The sequence below is a fragment of the Misgurnus anguillicaudatus genome, chromosome 17, assembly GCF_027580225.2.
Source record: "Misgurnus anguillicaudatus chromosome 17, ASM2758022v2, whole genome shotgun sequence".
Classification (NCBI taxonomy): domain Eukaryota; kingdom Metazoa; phylum Chordata; class Actinopteri; order Cypriniformes; family Cobitidae; genus Misgurnus; species Misgurnus anguillicaudatus.
Genome location: NC_073353.2, coordinates 7,575,281 through 7,595,611, shown reverse-complemented (window position 1 = coordinate 7,595,611; position 20,331 = coordinate 7,575,281). Strand labels below are relative to the sequence as shown.

The window sequence follows — 20,331 nt, the reverse complement described above, 5'->3', positions numbered from 1 at the left end:
ACACATTCATCAACAGCTCACCAAATCAACTGTGTTTTAATTTTGTTAAGATAAAGTTAAAGATTTATGAAAATGATACTTTGAGTGAGCTATACAACACATTAAAGGTGTAGCGGAGGATTTTCTCGAATTTTAGAAAAAAAACCGCCCTCTCCACTTTTTAAAAAAATGCAATTGCACAACACTCCTGATTGATAACTAGAAGGACCAATAGTCTTGATGATCCACCCGGAAAAAGAAAATCCTCCGCAATACCTTTAATGTTATTACCATGTTGTTTGCTTTAGAAACATGTCAAATCTACAGAACAAATCACAAGAGGAAGAAAAAATCCAGACCAAATCCAAACAAACAACAAACGTGAAGACGGATTACAGGTTACAGACAGATGGGAATTTTCTTTTTCTTGTCCTTCGAGTCTCGTTCACGCTTGGCCAAGCGTCTCTTCATCTCCTCTGGCACTCGCTCATAGCAACGCTTACACACTGGCTTCAGGTCGATCTCCACAAACTTATCCTTGAGCAATAAAAAAACGAACAAAGGAAAACAGAGAAAGTTAGATGTTTATGATTAAATGGGATTAAGTAAATGTTTATGTGTCTTTTTTTAGCAAAACAAGAGTACGTACTTGAGAGTCAGCTTGGAGTTGCATGTGGTACAGACAAAGCAGTTGACACACCAGGCCTTATTCAATGCAGACGCAACTTAAAGACAGCAACAGCAATATTATCTCTCACTCACTATATACACAACATCATGCGAATATTATTTAATTATTTGTAGAAGAAAATCAAATAATTATTATTTTTGTGCAGAACCTCCAAATTCCTGTAGTGTTATACAACACACAGCAGTCAAAGACTGAAATTAGACTTAATTTAATGACTCATGATTGGCAGTGAAGTAGCTGGACTGTGTGTTTCTGCTACACTTCATTATTATATAAATTCATTGTGGCAGTAATGTTTAACCTGTGAGACCTGCTAATAAATACATTCATGTCACACATCCTCACCTTGTCCCTCAATGACGCGGTTGCAGTGGAAACAAACGTCTCCAAAGAGCTACAAGGATACAGGATGTTCGTTTAAGTATAATGACCTCATATATAACAAAAGCGCAATTTAAAATTGATTATTTAAAGGGGCCGTGAATTGGTCGATTTTATTGCTTTATGACGTTGATTGATGTCTACTTATGCATTTCGCGTTGTTTTTACATTCAAAAACATCAAAAGCAATAAGTAATACGCTATTTTGTAACATGGATTAGTGGCTGTCTTGAGAAATGGTTCGTTTGAAGGGGCGGGCCGCATTGAAGACCTGAACGTAAACACCCACTGCTATGATTGGACAGCTTCATTCCCCGTCATTACATGTAGGGAAATGTTTTTAAAACATTAATGTGATAAAAATAGCAGCCGAACACAAATATGTTTGAGACACAAAAGATTCTGGGTGCTAAACATGATACACTAAATGACAATACGTATATTAAAGTAGAAACAAAACTCGACGTGACTAAATTACCGTATAAAACACAGTAAGCGTGCATCCGAATCTAAACTGCGGCTAATAAATCCTTATCAATAACTTTGTATATTTCTATTGTGCTTGTGAGGTTGCTTTTACATTCACGTAATGTTAAATAACACAGTTATATGATAAAAAATAAGCTTTGTTGAGTGTTTGACCTTTCAAACGCAACTTGCCTAAGTTACCGTATACAACACAGTAAACGGGCATCAGAATCTAAACTGCGGTTGATAAATCCTTCCTTATAACTAACTTTGTATATTTCTACCTTTAAATTACAGTCGTATTGTTAAGTGTTGTACCTTTATTAAGCGTTTAATGTTTTTAGTAAATTAAAACAGTCAACAAACGTATTTAGACACGGATGTTACAACAGGACACATCAAGCAATCTCTTTTAACAAAGCAATAGTGAAACGCAGTAACTTAAATAAAGTAAAATGTCTTACTGTGAATTATACTGCTGTGTCATTGTTGTCAGATCCAATATAAGTGGTGCTTCTGACTGAGTCTCTCTGCAAATCCAGCATCGACTTCTTTACAAATGAATCCATGTCCACAACGTTAACAAACGCTCCCCACACGAGCTGGAACTTCTTCAAAAGCAAACTTTATCCAAGCATATTGCTAATGTTAGGTTCCAAGCCTCCGAATTGAAGTATTTAGCTTCTGTGTTGTTCTCATGGTTGTTCCCACGCGGTTCTTTCAAAACCGAAAAAGCGTTGCCATGGTATCATAACAGATCACCGCGTCAAAATAAAAGTCTCTCAGAAAAAATGTATTTAAAAAGTCATTTTGGTTAAATTTGTCAATCTTTAAAGACATGTTTACTTACTGAGACACACGTGTCACGCGAAGCTGTGGGCGGGGCTACAAAAGTAGACTTGTCCTTTTGGTTATGGGGAGGTGTTTCAATTCTACTTTGACGTCATAGATTTCCGAATTTTAGACTGGAGTTTTTAGCTGGCTTGGTGCCAAAGACGGTTATATTTCAGTAGCACGGACGTTTTCAGTTCTGAAACTTGCAGGATGTTCATTTAAGTATGATGACCTCTTATATAACAAATTATCAAGTTAAAATTGAGTTTTTGATTCACCGCTCCTTTAATACAACACTTCTTTAAAACCCTGATTTGTGTGATTTTTAAATTCATAAAAAATTGATATAAAATACATTGATACCTTGTTGTAGTGGGTCTCACAGTACGCCAGCCCCCTGCGTTCATAATGTTGATGACCGAGAAACGGTTTCTCACATTTAACACACACAAAATGCTGCAGACAACAAGAAGGAAATAAATAAAAAAAAAATTCTGTAAAAACAATTGTTATAATTATAGATGCATATGCAGCATATGTGTTTTATTTAAAGTGAGAAGAAATACCTCAATATGCCATTGTTTGCCCATAGCATTCACCACTCGCCCTTCTATGGGTCTCCTGCAGGCACCACAAATTGGCACACCCAATTTATCATGGCACGGGAGACAATAGAGTTCACCCTTGAGTTCCCTCGCATCAGCGCTCAGCTCTTTACTGCACAAACACACACACACAATAACAGTAACTCTTCCCATGGTGATATTTCATTTAAATTATTAAATTTCTTTTGTTAATATTTTGTGCAGGGACATGTTTTATGTATATTTTTATTTAATAAATCTTAAAAGCATTCATTTGTGTATGACACTGTGCAGCATCTCTATATAAGTTTTCATCTTGTCTAACTGTCTATGGAAGACTGGGCTTGCAGTTTGAGAGAAGTTAATGGAGTTAAGTATAAAACTGACATCATCAGAAACGCCATTCCAGAAGGGAAGATCTGCAGCACCCTTAGCACCAGTTGTGTCTAGAAGGGATACAGCTATGGCCAAAATCTCATGAAATCTCACCAGATGAGTGCTTTTCATCCTAATCCTACCTCTAACCCTAAACTCAACATCTTGTTTGGCCGTACCTGTATCCCCTTTTAGCCAGAACCCTCAGCACCCTTACTTTCTACGGCCATGAATTGCATTGATGAATTTTTCACGGCAAAACTAAGTAGAGGTAAATATGCTCAGTTTTGATATCATGTGGACGTTAAAATATACATTTGGTCAATGGTCATATTTTTCACATCGGCAAAATGATTCCTGTATCTTTACAAACCATTTCAGGCAACCACAGCTTTTTGTGTTCAGCTCTCACCTGCAGTTGTAGCAGCTGAAGTGATCAGGGTGGTAAGGGTCATTCTTGAAAATAAGAGGAAGCTCTTCAATGATGGTGTGACACCTTTGACAGATGTATTTTCCCAGACCATGAGCCTTCTCACCGTTATGACACGGACGACACAGATGTCTGTTAGAAATCAGCAGAAATCCTTGAATTAATGAAATAAAAATGTTAAATCTTCAATGGTTCCCGCTTAATCTCCTTATCTGTTTATATGTGTTTACAAGTATATCTCCCAAGGGTTTTTCCCTCCTAGGACTTTTTATTTTTTATTTCCTCGGCTAAACAACCCAGGGTTTTTGTTTTTTTTTCTCCTAGGGGTTTTTTTACCCCGGGGAGGTAGCCTGCTTGGGCTTAATTTAGCTTCTTCTCCTAGACGTTACATTAGTAATACGCTCGCTAATAATGTCGCGTCATAGCCGCAGCAAATTTGACTGCTTATGCTATTGTGTATTATGTTGTGCTATCTGTCGTTTTTCTGTGCTTTTACTGCTTCTATTAATGTAAAGCTGCTTTGAAACAATTGAGTATTGTGAAAAGCGCTATATAAATAAAATTGAATTGAATTGAATTGGTTTGTTGTAAATTACAATGAGAACCCTATTTGATACATTTGTAAATTAGTTATACATTAGTAAAAAGTATTAATCATCTTTCCTCCAGTTGTTCCCCAGGTGTGTGTGTGTGTGTGTGTGTGTGTGTGTATGTGTGTGTGTGCGTGCGTGCGTGTGTGTGTGTGTGTGTGTGTGTGTGTGTGTGTGTGCGTGCGTGTGTGTGTGTGTGTGTGTACTACTTACAGGGCTCTAGACTAACTTTTTGCACTGGTTGCACTGGTGCGCCTAACATTTTTTCTTAGGTGCACCAGCACAAAAGTTAGGTGCACCCTAATTTTTGACCGCATCGGATTTATAGTTCACCCAAAAATGAAAATTCTGTCATAATTTACTCACTCTCATGTTGTTACAAACCTGTATAAATGTCTTTATTCTTCTGAACATGAATGAAAATATTTTGAGGAATGTTTGTAACCAAACCATTCATAAGCCCCATTCACTTCCATAGTATTTTTTTTCCTAGAAGTGAATGGGGCTCATGCTTGGTTTGGTTATTAACATTCCTCAAAATATCTTGCTTGGTGTTTATCAGAACAAAGAAATTTATACAGGTTTGTAACAAATATGGGAGAGTTAATGATGACAGAATTGTCATTTTTGGGTGAACTGTCCCTTTAACACCGCAAGTTATGGTGGTTTAATACAGAATATAAACATGTAGGCTATTTTATAATTTTCCTTATACGAGTCATGCACAGTCCTGTTTGATAACCCGCATCCGCGCGATTAAAATAACACTTGACCCGTTATCCGACATCAGCATCAATTTATTTCATACCCGCCCGTTTTACATAAAGACTGCGACCGGCCGCACCGCAAATCGCAAAGTAAGTAGAAACCTTTAAAGATATTCAAGCAGAACATTGACAGAAATAAGCACAGGACCATGACTGTTCAAATATATTAACATTTAATGTGAAACTTTGTGAGGGTCGGCAGATTGACAGCTGAGCGGTCAGCAGTGTTTGAACACTCATAAGCGCTGCACTTATATTTATACCTTTTAAGTTGATGATATGATTGCAGTGATTCCAAAGAGATGTCCAAAAAAACTCAAGTAGAATGTTAAATGTTTAAAGTTTAATGTATTTTTCTCGCTGCCCTGCGTAAACCCGCGCCGGTCATGGCATGAAACGCGTGATGAGATTGCATAAAAAAGTTTTTTGTGCTGCATCGGATTTGGAGCGCGTCACACAATAAATAAACTCATATAGGCTATATGCTACTTTTAAATTCGTTTTGTTAATTTGCTAATATTTAAGTTAAACACATTTCATGAAGGCTTATTTATTTTATTATTTTTTCACAAAAGAAAGATGTAATCATCATGTTCTATTCATTTTAATGCTTTTTGCGCATAAACTAAACTCTTGGGGGAATTATTTATAAATGAATCAACAACGCAAATCAAGGAATTAACTTATTTCTCTATTTAAGACAGTCTGGCAGGGCGGTGATAGCGATTTGGAAGTAAGATTATGAAGAAAACAGCGGTCCTGACTCCTGGCTTTTTTCTATAAATTTGTCGCACGGCACGCGACATTGCTGTTCGGGGTTACGTTCAAATAATTTTCTTCAAAAGAATTATGCTTTGGCTCTGACTCGATAGTAAGAGGCTCATTACCTAATTCCGTCTTCGGGTTCGGACCTGATGTGACGGGAGGGTTGATGTCAGAGCATTGGTTATGATCTTCGGACGGATCAGGCAACTTAACATTCTTAAAGAAAAAGTTGTCAATCGTTCTTTTCCTCTTCTCTTATAATCCGCGGCTACATCCACTCTGTTTATCTGACGGACTCACCTCTCTCTCTCTCTCTCTCTCTCTCTCTCTCTCTCCCTCTCTCTCTCTCTCTCTCTCTCTCTCTCTCGAGCGCACATGCATTTTTAAATGTACACACGCGTAGATCTGGACCATGGCTTTTTCCCTCGAACTCCTGGTCGCACCAGTGCGACCTGATATTTTTTTAAGTCGCACCATTGAGAAATTAGGTCGCATGTGCGACCAAATTGGTCGCACTCTAGAGCCCTGACTTACTGGGATGGGTTTAATGTAGAGGTTACATGTTGGGGATGGTATACTATACTTTTTATGTATGTCACTCATTTATTTTCATTTAAGTATAAAGTTGAGCAGTCTGAGTCAATCTTGTTCTGTTCACCTGTTGAGAAACTAACCTGCCAGCATTCTTCACAAAGCCCACGTCAGCGAGGACCGTATGACAGATATCACAGCAGAAACAGTCCGGGTGCCAGCTGTTGTTCAACGCCTTTATCACTCGACCAATGATGAACTCTCCTGAGAATGCAACATTATTTTCACAACAAACTGACCTCATTTATATGTGTGGGATAAAGATATCCCAGCAAACAATGACCTGGCGGTCCGCCGGCGGTTTTTGGGCGGCACGAAGTCAGCGGCTTGACGCGGTCGGACCACCGTCGGGGCACCTTCGGCAAACCGACCAACGTAAAAAAGCTGTCGGTCTGCCGGCGTTTCTTGGGTGGCAAGCCACCAGCGGCTTGCCCCTGCTGGACCACCGTTGGTACACCAGTGGCAAATCGCCCCAGCAAACAATGACCTGACGGTCCGCCGGCGGTTTTTGGGTGGCACGAAGTCAGCGGCTTGACGCGGTCGGACCACCGTCGGGGCACCTTCGGCAAACCGACCAACGTAAAAAAGCTGTCGGTCTGCTGCCGTTTCTTGGGTGGCAAGCCACCAGCGGCCTGCCCCTGCTGGACCACCGTTGGTACACCAGTGGCAAACTGCTAGGTACTGAAACTAAGAATTATAAAAATCTTAAGAAAATACACGAAAAACAATATGAGACTGCATAAAGGGCTTATTTAACGAAATGCATACATTTTTTAAATATTTCAGTTTAAAAGAATTTTAAGGATAAAATAAAAAATGAGAGATAGTGTTTAATACAATATAGTCCACGTGCAGGTGTGGTAATTTGGACATTTATAGACAACAAACAAACACGAGTTAGTGATTTCATAATCATTTGAGGAGATTTTAAATTGTTGTAGTGATTATGTCAATGTGTGAATTTGCCATGACGCGTGTGTTGTGCGCACCGAACACGTGCCCCTTTTGGCTTGTTCGACTTCATGCGGCGCTGCAAGAACCGACAGCTGTATGACGTCAAAGTACCGCGAGAACGATTCGAGAACTCATACGAAGTGTAATTTCGTCTCGCTCTCGCGGCACTTTAACGTCATCCGTCTGTCAGTTCTAGCGGGGCCGCAGGCAGGAAGTCGAACAGCCTTCTTTCCCTCAATACAGATTACCATGAGGTGGGACTGACGAAGCTCCTCTTTCACGGGTTTCTTTACTGTTTTCAGGTAAGTTTAGTCCCTCAAAATACACAAATAATACACAAAACTATTATTGACACGTAACAGAAACGCTTGTGTTGAATATTTACTTAATAGAAATGTTTTTTTGTCTTCTGTTAGCATGTGGACGCTTTTCAAAAGTGATGATGTTAGGGTGACTATAGCTTTTGCATTGTTTATTAAGTTTTGGCTTTTTAAAAAGCAACTTCGTGTGTTGATGAGATGATGTGATAGCTTTGTTCAGGTTGTTAATGCATTATTGGAAGTAACTTAGGCTAATTTGTTTAGCCTAAAATATGCAATGTACTGCACAGTTAAACGGTGAAAAAACTTTAATATAGCGTGAGTATTTGGTGAAACTAGTACAAACACATGTTTTATCGTAAACATATATATACAAAAAGTTGTTATTTTATTTTAGGAGTGACCAAAATAACCTCTATAATAGAAGAAAAGCTGAAAGATTTCAACATTTTCTGAAGGGAGCCACAGACAGAGATTTAAACTCAGGCAGGTTGAGAGCATATTAACTCACTTTTTTCACAACATATTACCATGCATCTTGCCATTTTTCTGCGTTTATAGCAGTTATTCTAGGAAGATTTTAACATCCAAACGTGAGTGGCACCATATGAGCAATATTAAATGAACAAGTGAACCTAAAAACATAGATTATGTTATATTTTCTTTTCAGTGTTTCACATCTTTTAAATCAATATTGATTGCTTTGTGACAAATTGCATGTTATGTTTGTAGATTTTCCATGCTGATATCCGTGCAGCAGAGTCGAAGCAGACCTGTCAGAAAACATCTCTAAGGTGCTATGAATCTCATAAATAGTAAGTACAACCTCAAACTAATACATTGCTGGTTAAAGGTTGTGGTTTATTTATAAAGTGCATCCAATTTCATTGGTAAAAAACAATGTTATTTTGTGTATTTGGTATAATATGCAATGTGTTTGCGTGGTGTACGGTTAAAAACACATACATTTTTATAGCTTTAGATTTCCTCCCTTCCTCAAACGCATTGATTTTATACAGAACTCATCGATCTGAAATGCGCTGTGTCCCTGATTGGCCAGCTAATATGTACGTTGTGATTGGCCTGAATATGTCTGACGTCAGCCGGAAATGTGACGCTCCTGTTTGAAAGATTCGGTCACAATGCAATGCTGACAGGAGTTCATTTGTAGGCTATGAGTAAAAGCGGGAGCAATTATACAGACAGCGCATTATTAGAAAACCACGCCCACCGGGGGAAAACAATCCAACCATCTCCATTTACTTTATATTGCATTTCTGGCTTATAACCAAAAAACAAAACAATGCCTGAAAGCTGCTGCGTGACAGAGTCTACAGCTAACATGCTGAAAAACCCAGAAATAAGTTTTTAGTACCAAGCTATAAAACCCAGCCTTTAATGAGACAAAAGTGGATCGCTGACTATGTTTCCCTCCAGTGGGCAACTGTGCATAGTTCTAATTATAGTAGTACTATGACAAGTTGCCTGTATCCAGTTTTGTGTCTTTGAAACGCTAGGTTTTTTTTGTGTCAACAGCTTATAAAATCTTATTTCTGGGTTTTTGGCTTGTTAGCTCAAGCCTGGTCCAACCAGACTCTCGTACATTCATTTCATTTGTACAGGGAGTCTGGCCACGCTCCATTGCAGAGTGTTACTTCCGTTAAGGAGGGTCTTCTGTTGAAGTTTAAAACTATTGGATCTGCCCAGAGTCACTCAGGATCTGCCATAGGCAATTGTTAACATGTGGTCGTGACGTATGTCATGCGCCAAAACCGGCTGGAAACATCAAGTTTGAATGATCAGACCAACAAAACTTAGCAAACATTGTTCTTGCTCCAGCTTTAACTTCTGTATATTCGGCAGTTTTGCAACAACGGACCGAATAGCTTTTCTCACGTCTTTCTCCGCTGCCATTACTGAATGACAACTCAAACTGACGCACAACCTCTGTTCGCTGATTGGTCCTGCAGATTTTTGCAGGAGAAAACGAAACTCTACACAGCAGTCCCAGACATTGTACAAAAGCGAAATGAAAATTAAGTGGAAGCACGTAGGAGGGCGGAGCCAGGCTATGTTAGCTCCACACCCTGTCACGCAGCAGCTTTTAGGCATTGTTGTGGTACTTGTTATAAGCCAGAAATGACATGGAGGTTCAGGCAGCCTCACGCAATACAAAGTCATTGTTACTCATTGTTTACGCATACCGTTAACATGTACTAATACATACTTACACACCAAAGTAAATGTAAAATCATGAGTCGGACCATAATTGCTCTTTAACAAAATACAATAAAAAGACAAGGCTTTTTCACATTTTACTCCTAAATTCTTATGACCTTGTTCTTCAGTAATTAAATAATAAATGCGCAAATGAGCTTTTGCTTGAAATAATATGAACAGCAGCAATCCTAATCATTCTCATTTTGCTTTTCTGTTTTTGTCCATCAGGATACACATCATAAGATAACGAGAGCTTACATCTCAGTTTGGATCCAGCCTCACTTGTGAAGACTTCAGATGACGTAAACACTCACAAAGACATTATATGATGGCATCTATAGATGGACATACACAACTGCCAAATGTAACATATTGTAATTACTGCACCAAAGCGCAACCCTACAGATTTTCAACCCACTTAATATTGTTACAAATACAATATATGTTTATATTTGAAAAAATATTCTTTACCTAATTTTACTGATTTATTTCCATTTATTTGTCCACAACACTCTGCCAAAATGATGTTTTGCATCATCCAAATATTGTTAATGTACATATTACAGACATTGTAACAACACAAAGTGGGTTGAAAAAGTTTCTTCTTCTAAGTGCAGTAACTACGCAAACACTAAAACCGAGAAAAAAGTTCTTAAAGTGTTTTACACCAGCCAGTCAAACTTGTTACTGCAATTTTGGCAAACACATTTTTCTGATGGGACAAAATTAAACCAGGAGACTTTGTCACAAGACAACAGATCTCACAAAGCCCATTTCAACCTTTACCTCAATTCGGACCAAATGCATAGTTACTGCGCTTTGGCTTTGTTGGGCAGTATAGTAGTATTATAGTAATGCTGGAGTGAAACCATGGTAACCGTATATTTTTAAATCATGGTAAAGTTTGTGGTTACTAAAATGCAGTACTATAAACCTATGCTGTTGTAAGAGAATGTTTATTCTTTATTATGTTGTGAAACCATGGTTGATTTTATATTTACCATGTGTTACTGCAAATGATGGTAAAATCATGGATAACTTTGCATGGGTACAGAAAGGTGTAAACTGGTTGTTTTTATTTGGAAGTCATGTTGGTTTTAATGCATGTGATAAATGTATATGCATTTGAATATTTATTCTGTTTACTGACAATAATAAATTTGCAGTTGCTGATGTAAATTGTTTTTTATTGTGTTGAAAGACATTTGGTTAGCGTGATTAAACAATTATGAACCACGAACCGACCGGGCAGCTAGCAACCATTACCTGTATAAACCAGCGGACCTTTGCGGCTGCCGCTGGTGGTCCGCTGGAAAAACGATGGGTAAAACTCCGGCGAGCCGCTGGCGGCATTCGCCGGCGGACCGCCACTCATCCGCTGGCCTTGTGTTAGCTGGAGCAGCGGTCCAACAGCGGACCTCCGCCCTCTGCGGCTGCCGCTGGTGGTCCGCTGGAAAAACGATGGGCAAAACTCCGGCGAGCCGCTGGCGGCATCCGCCGGTGGACCGCAGCTGGTCCGCTGGCCTTATGTTATCTGGGGCAGCGGTCCGACAGCGGACCTCCGTCGAAAAAGTAGCGGCTGCCGCTGGTGGTCCGCTGGAAAAACGATGGGCAAAACTCCGGCGTGCCGCTGACGGCATCCGCCAGTGGACCGCCAACTTTGCCGCTGGTGGTCCGCCGGTGGACCGCTGACCTTATGTTTGCTGGGTATTGTTATATTAGTTATTCTTAAAACACAAAAGAGATATTGTACTTCCAGATATTACATAGATACTTGCCACGTGAGTGAATAATTAGACAAGAAATATTGATTTGAAATAATTTGGCATCAATGAGGTATAGTGTTTACATGAGAAAAGAGACAGCGTAGTGAAGTAGGACGTTCAAGATCTCATCTCTTGCAGACCATTTCAAGCACACTTATATCTTCACTCACACACATCAGCAACTTTTCCCTTCTCACTGGCACTTTCACCAGTACATTTAAGTAGCTTGCAAACAACTACAGGCCAGTTTCCCTCTCGCGTTTATAACCATCAACACAGTTGAACAAGCTGTTTTCAATAAGGTATCAGCATTCCTCTCTTAGAACAATCTGCTGAAAGACAATCAATCAGGCTTTAATTATGCAACCATTTCACTGAAACAACACTTCTTTCAGTCACTAAAGCCCTGCAGGGGCTAAGGCAGAGTCTAAATCATTAACCCTGTCATCACTGGGAATCACAGGAACTGGATTATATTGGTTTGAATCGTACCTCTCAGGTAGGTCCTTCAGGGTATTTGTAGAGGAGAGCTATCCAAATCCCAACCATGATCACTGGAGTCCCGCAAGGATCGGTGCTTGGACCACTTCTATTCTCCCTTTTTGCAACATCCCTAGGACCCATTATACAATCACATGGTTTCTCTCACCACTACTATGCTGATGATACTTAGATATTCTTCTCTTTCCAGCCAGATGATCCCTTTGTAGAGGGAGCTCACATTGCAGCCTGCCTAAAAGACATGAGATATGCAAGACATCCAACTTAACCTACCCAACTTCTTGTCTTTTTGCCCACCCGGTGCCACACAACTTCACCATACAACTTGGAGCTGCAACCATAACACCAACCAGAACTGCCAGAAACCTTAGTGTAGTCTTTGATGACCATAACTGACATTCACCGAACACATTACAAAGACAACACGTTACTGCAGATTTGCCCTATGCAGTATCAGAAAGCATGCATTACACCTTCTTTCCCAGGCCATGGGTATTTTAAGACTGGACTACTGCAATGCACTGCTGGCTGATCTTCCTGCACAGGCAATCAAACCATTTCATTTGATTCAGAATGCAGTAGATCGACTAATCTTCCAGAGGCCTGAACCTTAGTATCCAGAAGAATGGAGTACAATCAGTTTCAGGTGGTTTTTATCAGGAACAACTGACCTCAAAATGTTGCCATTGTCCATAGTCAAGTTTACCAAATGCATTTATTAGACTAATATCCAGGGATGTAAGGTACCAAAGTCTCTGTACTTAGTAACTGGGTAAGTTGCACTTTACTACTATTCACCTGAACACTTTTATGCCTTTTCTATTAAAGTGCTTAAAGTAACATAGGTTTATTCTCTATTAAAAGTTTATTCTCTTTATTTCTAAATATATTTCTGACTGTCTGTTTTATGCTCATTTAACTCCAGTCAACTCTAGTTAAATTCCCATTACTTTAAGTATAAATATACATTTAAGTTCTCTGTCATCTCTGTCAATGCATACGAGTATGAAGCATCAGTAAACTCTCCACACTGCTGACAGCAGGGAGCAAACAGAATTTGAAAATCATGCTCACAGTATTTTCTGCCTTCAAACTGCAGAGGAAGAGAGAAAGCAACATATTAAAAGCAAATATATTTTCGGTTAAATCCAGCTGAGAAACCGTAAAATAATAAATGTAACACATGTAATGATACTCAGATCAGATCTTTCATTCCCAAATCAGTGTATTAGATCAAATTTTTGGTTAAAAATGCTTCACATCTCAGAATAATGTCTTCTTTTCAGAAAACTATCATGCAAAGCATAAATATTTCTGCAAAGGAAGCACTTCATTCAAAACCATTTAAACTCTTCAAAAATTGTGTTTTTGCATAATACTCCTTCACGTATGATTGGGTATATACAGTACATGCCAAACTACACACAGATATGACAAATGTGACCCCCTCATAATCCCCCACCCCCTGGGTTGACTGTGTTTCACAGCATTTTTGAGAGACATTCTGTTCCCCAGAGCATCAACATTGAAAAAATGTCTCATGTTACGTGTGTTATATTTCATATGTATCCTAAGTTAGGGAACGAGACCCTGTCATGCAACCTCAGTCATGCCTGCATGATCTTTCTGCAGACTACAGAATCTGGTAATGTCTAATGCAGGTTCTTTTTAAAGGCTTTGGGCTCACATTGCCTTAAACTTGCCTATTAAGTTAAAGTTGAAGTTCAAGCTTTATTCAGATCCCTTATGACCAATTGCATACAATTAATACACAGATGTACTCATACAATAAATATTCGCAATAAGAATATGAGTATAAAAATACAAAGAAAATCTAAAGTCCTACACTATAAAAAATACTTTTGTTATGAATGAAGGCGCTTCTTCACATCCTCCCGGCCGTCAGAGGGCGCCTTCACCAGAGTGTTGGTAATTTTCCCTTTTCACTACATTTCCCATAATACCTCTTACCTGGGACTGATCACGCCACCAGCTGCAGTCTATTATGAACTGGCTTTATAAACCCATGTTACACAAGGAACGGTGCGAAGTCTTGTATTGCCCCGGTGTACATTTCTGAGCGTTTGTTGAACATTATTCGGATTGCTATTTCTGTTGTGACGTTGCCTGTTATTGGATTACTGAGTGTTTGCTACCTGCCTGTTTACTTTGCCTGTTTTCTGGATTACCGATTGTTATCTGCCTGCCACTGACCCTTGCCTGTCTTAAGGATTATTGATTGTTATCTGCCTGCCTCGACCCAGCCTGTCCACCACTCTGATTCTGGTTTGCCCCATTGTATTATATTTGTGAGATTAATAAAACTGCGAATGGATCCTCCGTCTCATGCCTCTTCGTTACAACTTTGCTGTCTTAAAATGTTTTGTTGAATCAACTCGGATTTACAAGTAATTTTAACTTACTATTATTTATCCCAACTAGAGATGAGTTGTTATAACTACAGGTGAGTTGTTATAACTTCTAAAATGAAGTTGACTTTTCTCAACTACATGACTTGTAAATCTGAGTTGATTTAACAAAAAATTCAAAATATCAACATGTTATAACTTAACAAATTAGGTTAAATAATTTTAACACGCCTTTATAAGTTAGGTCAACTTATAACATGTCAAAACTTAAAATAGTAGGTTGAATTGACTTGCAAAACCAAGGGAGTGTTTTTAATACATACATGAACATGATACAGTTTTGATGTCAAAAGATCTGTTCATGTGCCATCAGGGTCATTGTGTATTTTGATGATGCTTGTTTTCAAAGAAAACGTCAGAGTTGACTTTAGCCAAAGTTTTAATAGGAAACATTCATAAAGTACATGACAACAAAGGAAAATAATAAACTAATCATTCTGTCTAAAGAGAAAAGAGTTTTTAATGAGAACAGATATCTGATGTGTGTGTGTGTGTGTGTGTGTGTGTGTGTTGTGTTACCTCATAAAAGAGTCCCTCCTCTAACTGTTGGAAACACTGTGCACATGTGAAGCACTGCTGATGATACAGCTCACCGTTACTGTTGACAATCTTCTCAGTGTGTGTAAAGCCGCTCCTGCAGCGCTCACAGATCGCATTGGCCAAAGCATTCGCCATGTTGCTGCAGACACAAAACTATCAATTATTTCTGATCGCTCATATATCAGGTTCAATGGCGACCCATGACTTCTCTTCCGATGGGCGTGAATTCAAAATGTATGTTTGTTGCGTCATGTGAAACTACAGTTGAAAGAAGAAGTATGTGAACCCTTTGGGCTTACTTGGATTTCTTCATAAATTGGTCATAAAATGTGTTCTGATCTTCATCTAAGTCACAACAATAGAGAAACACAGTCTGCTTAAACTAATACCGCACAAACATTGGACGTTTTCATGTTTTTATTGAACACAACATGTAAACATTCATAGTGCAGGGTGGAAAAAGTATGTGAAATCCTAGGCTAATGACGTCTCCAAGAGCTTATTGGAGCCAGGAGTCAGCCAACCTGGGGTCCAATCAATGTGATGAGATTGGATGTGTTGATTAAAGCTGCCCTGTCCAATAAAACACACACCACTTTTTTGTCTGATGTTAACCATGCCTCGCACAAAAGAGCTCTCAGAAGACCTACGATCAAGAATTGTTGACTTGCATAAAGCTGGAAAGGGCTACAAAAGTATATCTAAAAGCCTTGATGCCCATGTGTCCACGGTAAGACAGATTGTCTACAAATGGAGAAAGTTCCGCACTGTTGCTACACTCCCTAGGCGTGGTCGTCCTGTAAAGATGACTGCAAGAGCACAGTGCAGAATGCTCAATGAGGTGAAGAAGAATCCTAGAGTATCAGCTAAAGACTTACAGAAATCTCTGGCACACGCTAACATTTTTGTTGACAAATCTACAATAAGGAAAACATTAAACAAGAATGGACTTCATGGGAGGACACCACGGAGGAAGCCACTGCTGTCCAAAAAAAACATTGCAGCATGTTTGAAGTTTGCAAAAGTGCACCTGGATGTTCCACAGCACTACTGACAAAACATTCTGTGGACAGATGAAACCAAAATTGAGTTGTTTGGAAAGAACACACAACGCTATGTGTGGAGAACAAAAGGCACAGCACACCAACATCAAAACCTCATCCCAACTGTGAAATATGGTGGAGGGGGCATCATGGTTTGGGGCTGCTTTGCTGCCTTAGGCCCTGGACGGATTACTGTCATTGATGGAAAAATGAATTCCAAAGTTTATCAAGACATTTTGCAGGAAAACTTAAGACCATCTGTCTGCCAACTGAAGCTAAACAGAGGATGGACGATGCAACAGGACAACGACCCAAAGCATAGAAGTAAATTAAAAACTGAATGGCTTCAACAGAAGAAAGTACACCTTCTGGAGTGGCTCAGTCAGAGTCCTGACCTCAACCCGATTGAGATGCTGTGGCATGACCTCAAGAGAGCGATTCACACCAGACATCCCAAGAATATTGCTGAACTGAAACACTTTTGTAAAGAGGAATGGTCCAAAATTTCTCCTGAAACCGTTGTGCAGGTCTGATCTGCAACTATAGGAAACATTTGGTTGAGGTTATTGCTGCCAAAGGAGGGTCAACCAGTTATTAAACCCAAAGGTTCACATACTTTTTCCACCCTGCACCACGGATGTTTACATGTTGTGTCAGTAAAAACATGAAAACGTATAATGTTTGTGCGGTATTAGTTTAAGCAGACTGTGTTTCTCTATTGTTGTGACTTACATGAAGATCAAAACACATTTTATGACCAATCCATGAAGAAATCCAAGCAAGCCCAAAGGGTTCAAATACTTTTTCTTTCAACTGTATGTGCATCATGTCAAAATTATAAGAGAGATGCTCAAGTTCACAAAACCTTGCAAGACACTTACTTAACACTAAACTCTGATAACACGAGATTAAGCGAGTATGGCAAAAATGAGCAACTCTTTTATCTTAAACCTCTTTGAAGCGTCTGCAGCAGACACATATTTTGACATGACGCGTAATGCACATCGGTTTATGTGACGCCCCAAACACATATTTTGACGTGACGAGCAACACACACAGGCTACATACATGTTGTGACGAGCATTGTGCGCCCTCGAAAGACACACATTCACGTTTACACCTGGTATTTTAATCCTTTTGTTTAAAAGAAATGCCGGGTTTAAATTGATGCAAACTATAGTAATATTATGTCAGAGTACCGTTGCTTGTGTTGTTAGTAAACATACTGCACAGAGTTTTGTACATGAACTTTATCTGATATTTTACAGAAATTGATGAAATAAGCTTGCGCAACTTTCACACGCTTACTAAATAAAATAAAAAAACACAGAAAACTGCTTTAGTTTTTCAATCATCGTCTAAAGATAATGCTGTAAACTGTGTGTTCATGCTAGAAGTTTGGAATAATGGAAAAACATTGTGTTCAAACAACCACAAAAGACATTAAAGTTATCACGAGTGGACGAGCTTAAAACGTTTCACACCCTGTTTACACCTGTATTTAGCGTCATCCACTTGTGATCCCATCGACCAAAATGCATCTTAATAGCAGGTGTTAACAGGGCCTATGAGCAGTATACATAATGTCATCTGTCAAAAACTTCACTCAAAAATGAGAATCATTGGCATGCTGTCCCAGATGTATATAATATCATTTCTTCAGCCTCAACATGATAGTGACGTGTGTGTATTTTATATAAAAACCTTTTTTTTGTTTTGTTCAGTTGAAGAAAGATTATCACACAAATCCTCTTTGTTAAAGGGCACATTTTACAAAACTTTTTTTAAGATGTCAAATAAGTATTTGGTGTCCCCAGAGTAAATATGTGAAGTTTTAGCTCAAAATACCATATAGATAATTTATTATAGCATGTTAAAATTGGCACTTTGTAGGTGTGATCAAAAATGTGCTGTTTTGGGTGTGTCCTTAAAATGCAATTGAGCACTAAATAGAAAGTGCCATGGTTGTAAAGTGCAGATTTAAGTGGCGGTATTAGCCCCTTCTGACATCACAAGGGGAGCCAAATTTCAATGACCTACTTTTTTCACATGCTTGCAGAGAATGGTTTACCAATAAGTTACTGGGTTGATCTTTTTCACATTTTCTAGGTTGATAGAAGCACTGGGGACCCAATTATAGCATTTAAACATGGAAAAGTCAGATTTTCATGGTATGTCCCCTTTAAGGTCTAAGGTCAACAACAGTCTGTCCAATGTTCTTTAATATATTTTACACTGAATAATAATCCTGTTGAATTGATGTGGAGTTCACTACAGAAGGGTGATCTTCTGTTGCACTCCCTCCAATAATAACAGGCATATTATCGTTGACTCAGAATAATAAGAAATGACATCAGAGATAAATGTCATTGTTCAGAAAGCATCAATGCTCTTTCATAGCTCAGAAGAATGAATGGAGTTGTACATATGAAGCTAGTTTGATGAGGGACATGCTGTTTAAGTTCATGTGAAAAAAAAACGATATTGTCACAATTATCAATTTTGGCTGAAGGTAAAATTGCTAAGGTTATGACGATTAATTGCCTGTTTTAGGACTTTGAGGATTAATTGTCTGTTTTATTGCTTTGACATTTAATTCTCATACATTTTTTGTTTGTTCATAAATTTATTTTCACACATTGTTGTGATTATTTAAATCAAATCTTTTGCAATGTTTATCTGGCAGTAAATATTAATACACATACATATTTAAAAGTAATCTGATACTGTCTCGTTTATACAGGCGCTGCAGCTCCCCCTTGTGTTTTTTAGAGAGATGTGCAATCATCGCGGTGATCTGAAATCATTGCGATGAGGTCAAACAATCGCAATGAGACGATTATTTAATCATTGTGACAGCCCTAATATTAAATCCTTTTGACTTTTGCAGATGTAAGTGAACAAGTAAACACAAGTTAACTTTTAATGTCAAATCTCAGTTGTTGTGTTTAATTTTGAATAGATTTTTTGTGATGGTCTTCTCTGACTGTCAGCCCTATACACATATCACTGATTCTTTAGATGAGGGATAAAACTCATTATAGATGTTAGTTTATTATTACTGACAACGGGCCATTGAATTATTTGAAAATAATGCACACCCCAGGATGATAATGCAACACAAAGCCAAATAATCAACACCTGTGGAACATTATCTCTAAACGTTTATCACCACTGAGCATTTAGAAAAATATGAAACATTAAAATGAATTGAAAGTTAAAAGGTTTGTTTAGTGTAGATCTGAACACTCACTAGCGCACGTAGAAATCACAAAACTCTTTGTAGACTTTCACGTCACTCCGTCGTCTTTGTGATTTTATCACAGGCATCTCGGATCCCTCAGAAATCTCTGTGTACTGAAGGCCGTTGTCTCGGCCCAGCTCGCCGTTCTCGTGTTGTATTGGCATATCCATGATGATATCCACAAGAGATTTGACTCTAAACTTTCACTAAATCCAGAGAGGTTGTGTGAAAGCAGTGAAGTTAGTAAGAGACCGAACGAACGAGTGACTGAAAGACAATAATAGACAGACTGTGAGGGTCTGGTCTGTCTCTACACCCCACCCCATAACCTCCTGTCATCTGTCAGTTACACATCAGATCTTAACCAGATCATTTTACACTAGTAAAACTCATTATTCATCTACAGTTCACTCATGTCTTATAAATCACACAGATTTGCACAGAAATGCTGCATGATAATGAACTACAAACAAAGATCAAGTCTGCTTCTTAATAAGAACCTACTTGTAAATTCTGTTTCTTACCATCATAAAAATGAAACCTTGAGTATATAAAACAACAACAAATCTGTTTTTACAGCCACACACACGCATACACAAGTTTTAATAGTCGTCCTCTTCACAGCTCTATAAATACACCACACATGACATCTCCAAACTTGGCAGTTCCCTCTGAATGATGTAAGCAGTCTGGGCTAAGTTGGGAATTTGGGATATGCGGAGAAAACTCCACCCCTCAAAAACTGTCTTTGTTTTTCTTAAGTGTTTCAGTGCTTCTGCAGTACACAGATGATCCACAAAACTAAAAATACCTTCAGTACAACACAACACAGTCAAATATTAGTAGCCATTTAGTGTTT

At 38.6% G+C, this 20,331-nt stretch overlaps 1 protein-coding gene and 1 long non-coding RNA gene across 7 annotated transcripts; one reads left to right on the top strand and one right to left on the bottom strand.

Moving 5' to 3' along the window:
* Window positions 1-9: 9 nt before the first annotated feature.
* lims2 (LIM and senescent cell antigen-like domains 2) lies at window positions 10-20,146 on the bottom strand. Of its 5 annotated transcripts, none has more exons than XM_073854902.1 (11): window positions 19,997-20,146; window positions 19,482-19,678; window positions 15,165-15,324; window positions 13,244-13,309; window positions 6,539-6,660; window positions 3,725-3,874; window positions 2,920-3,070; window positions 2,717-2,809; window positions 1,016-1,064; window positions 634-704; window positions 10-522 (listed from the first exon to the last, which is right to left on the bottom strand). In XM_073854902.1, exons 2-11 carry the CDS (start codon window positions 19,640-19,642, stop codon window positions 379-381), a joined length of 1,167 nt encoding a protein of 388 aa, XP_073711003.1. In that variant the 5' UTR covers window positions 19,643-19,678; window positions 19,997-20,146; the 3' UTR covers window positions 10-378. The 5 variants fall into 5 exon arrangements, with proteins under 5 accessions (XP_073711003.1, XP_073711002.1, XP_073711004.1 ...); XM_073854901.1 differs by having other exon boundaries at window positions 19,482-19,739; window positions 19,997-20,137; XM_073854903.1 differs by having other exon boundaries at window positions 19,977-20,100.
* On the top strand, window positions 7,238-11,128 carry LOC129436441 (uncharacterized). 2 transcript variants are annotated; one of them, XR_012358251.1, is made up of 4 exons: window positions 7,238-7,711; window positions 8,127-8,215; window positions 8,462-8,544; window positions 10,178-11,128. It is a non-coding gene; the product is annotated as an uncharacterized lncRNA (long non-coding RNA). The 2 variants fall into 2 exon arrangements; XR_012358250.1 differs by lacking the exon at window positions 8,127-8,215 and having other exon boundaries at window positions 7,254-7,711.
* Window positions 20,147-20,331: the final 185 nt, after the last annotated feature.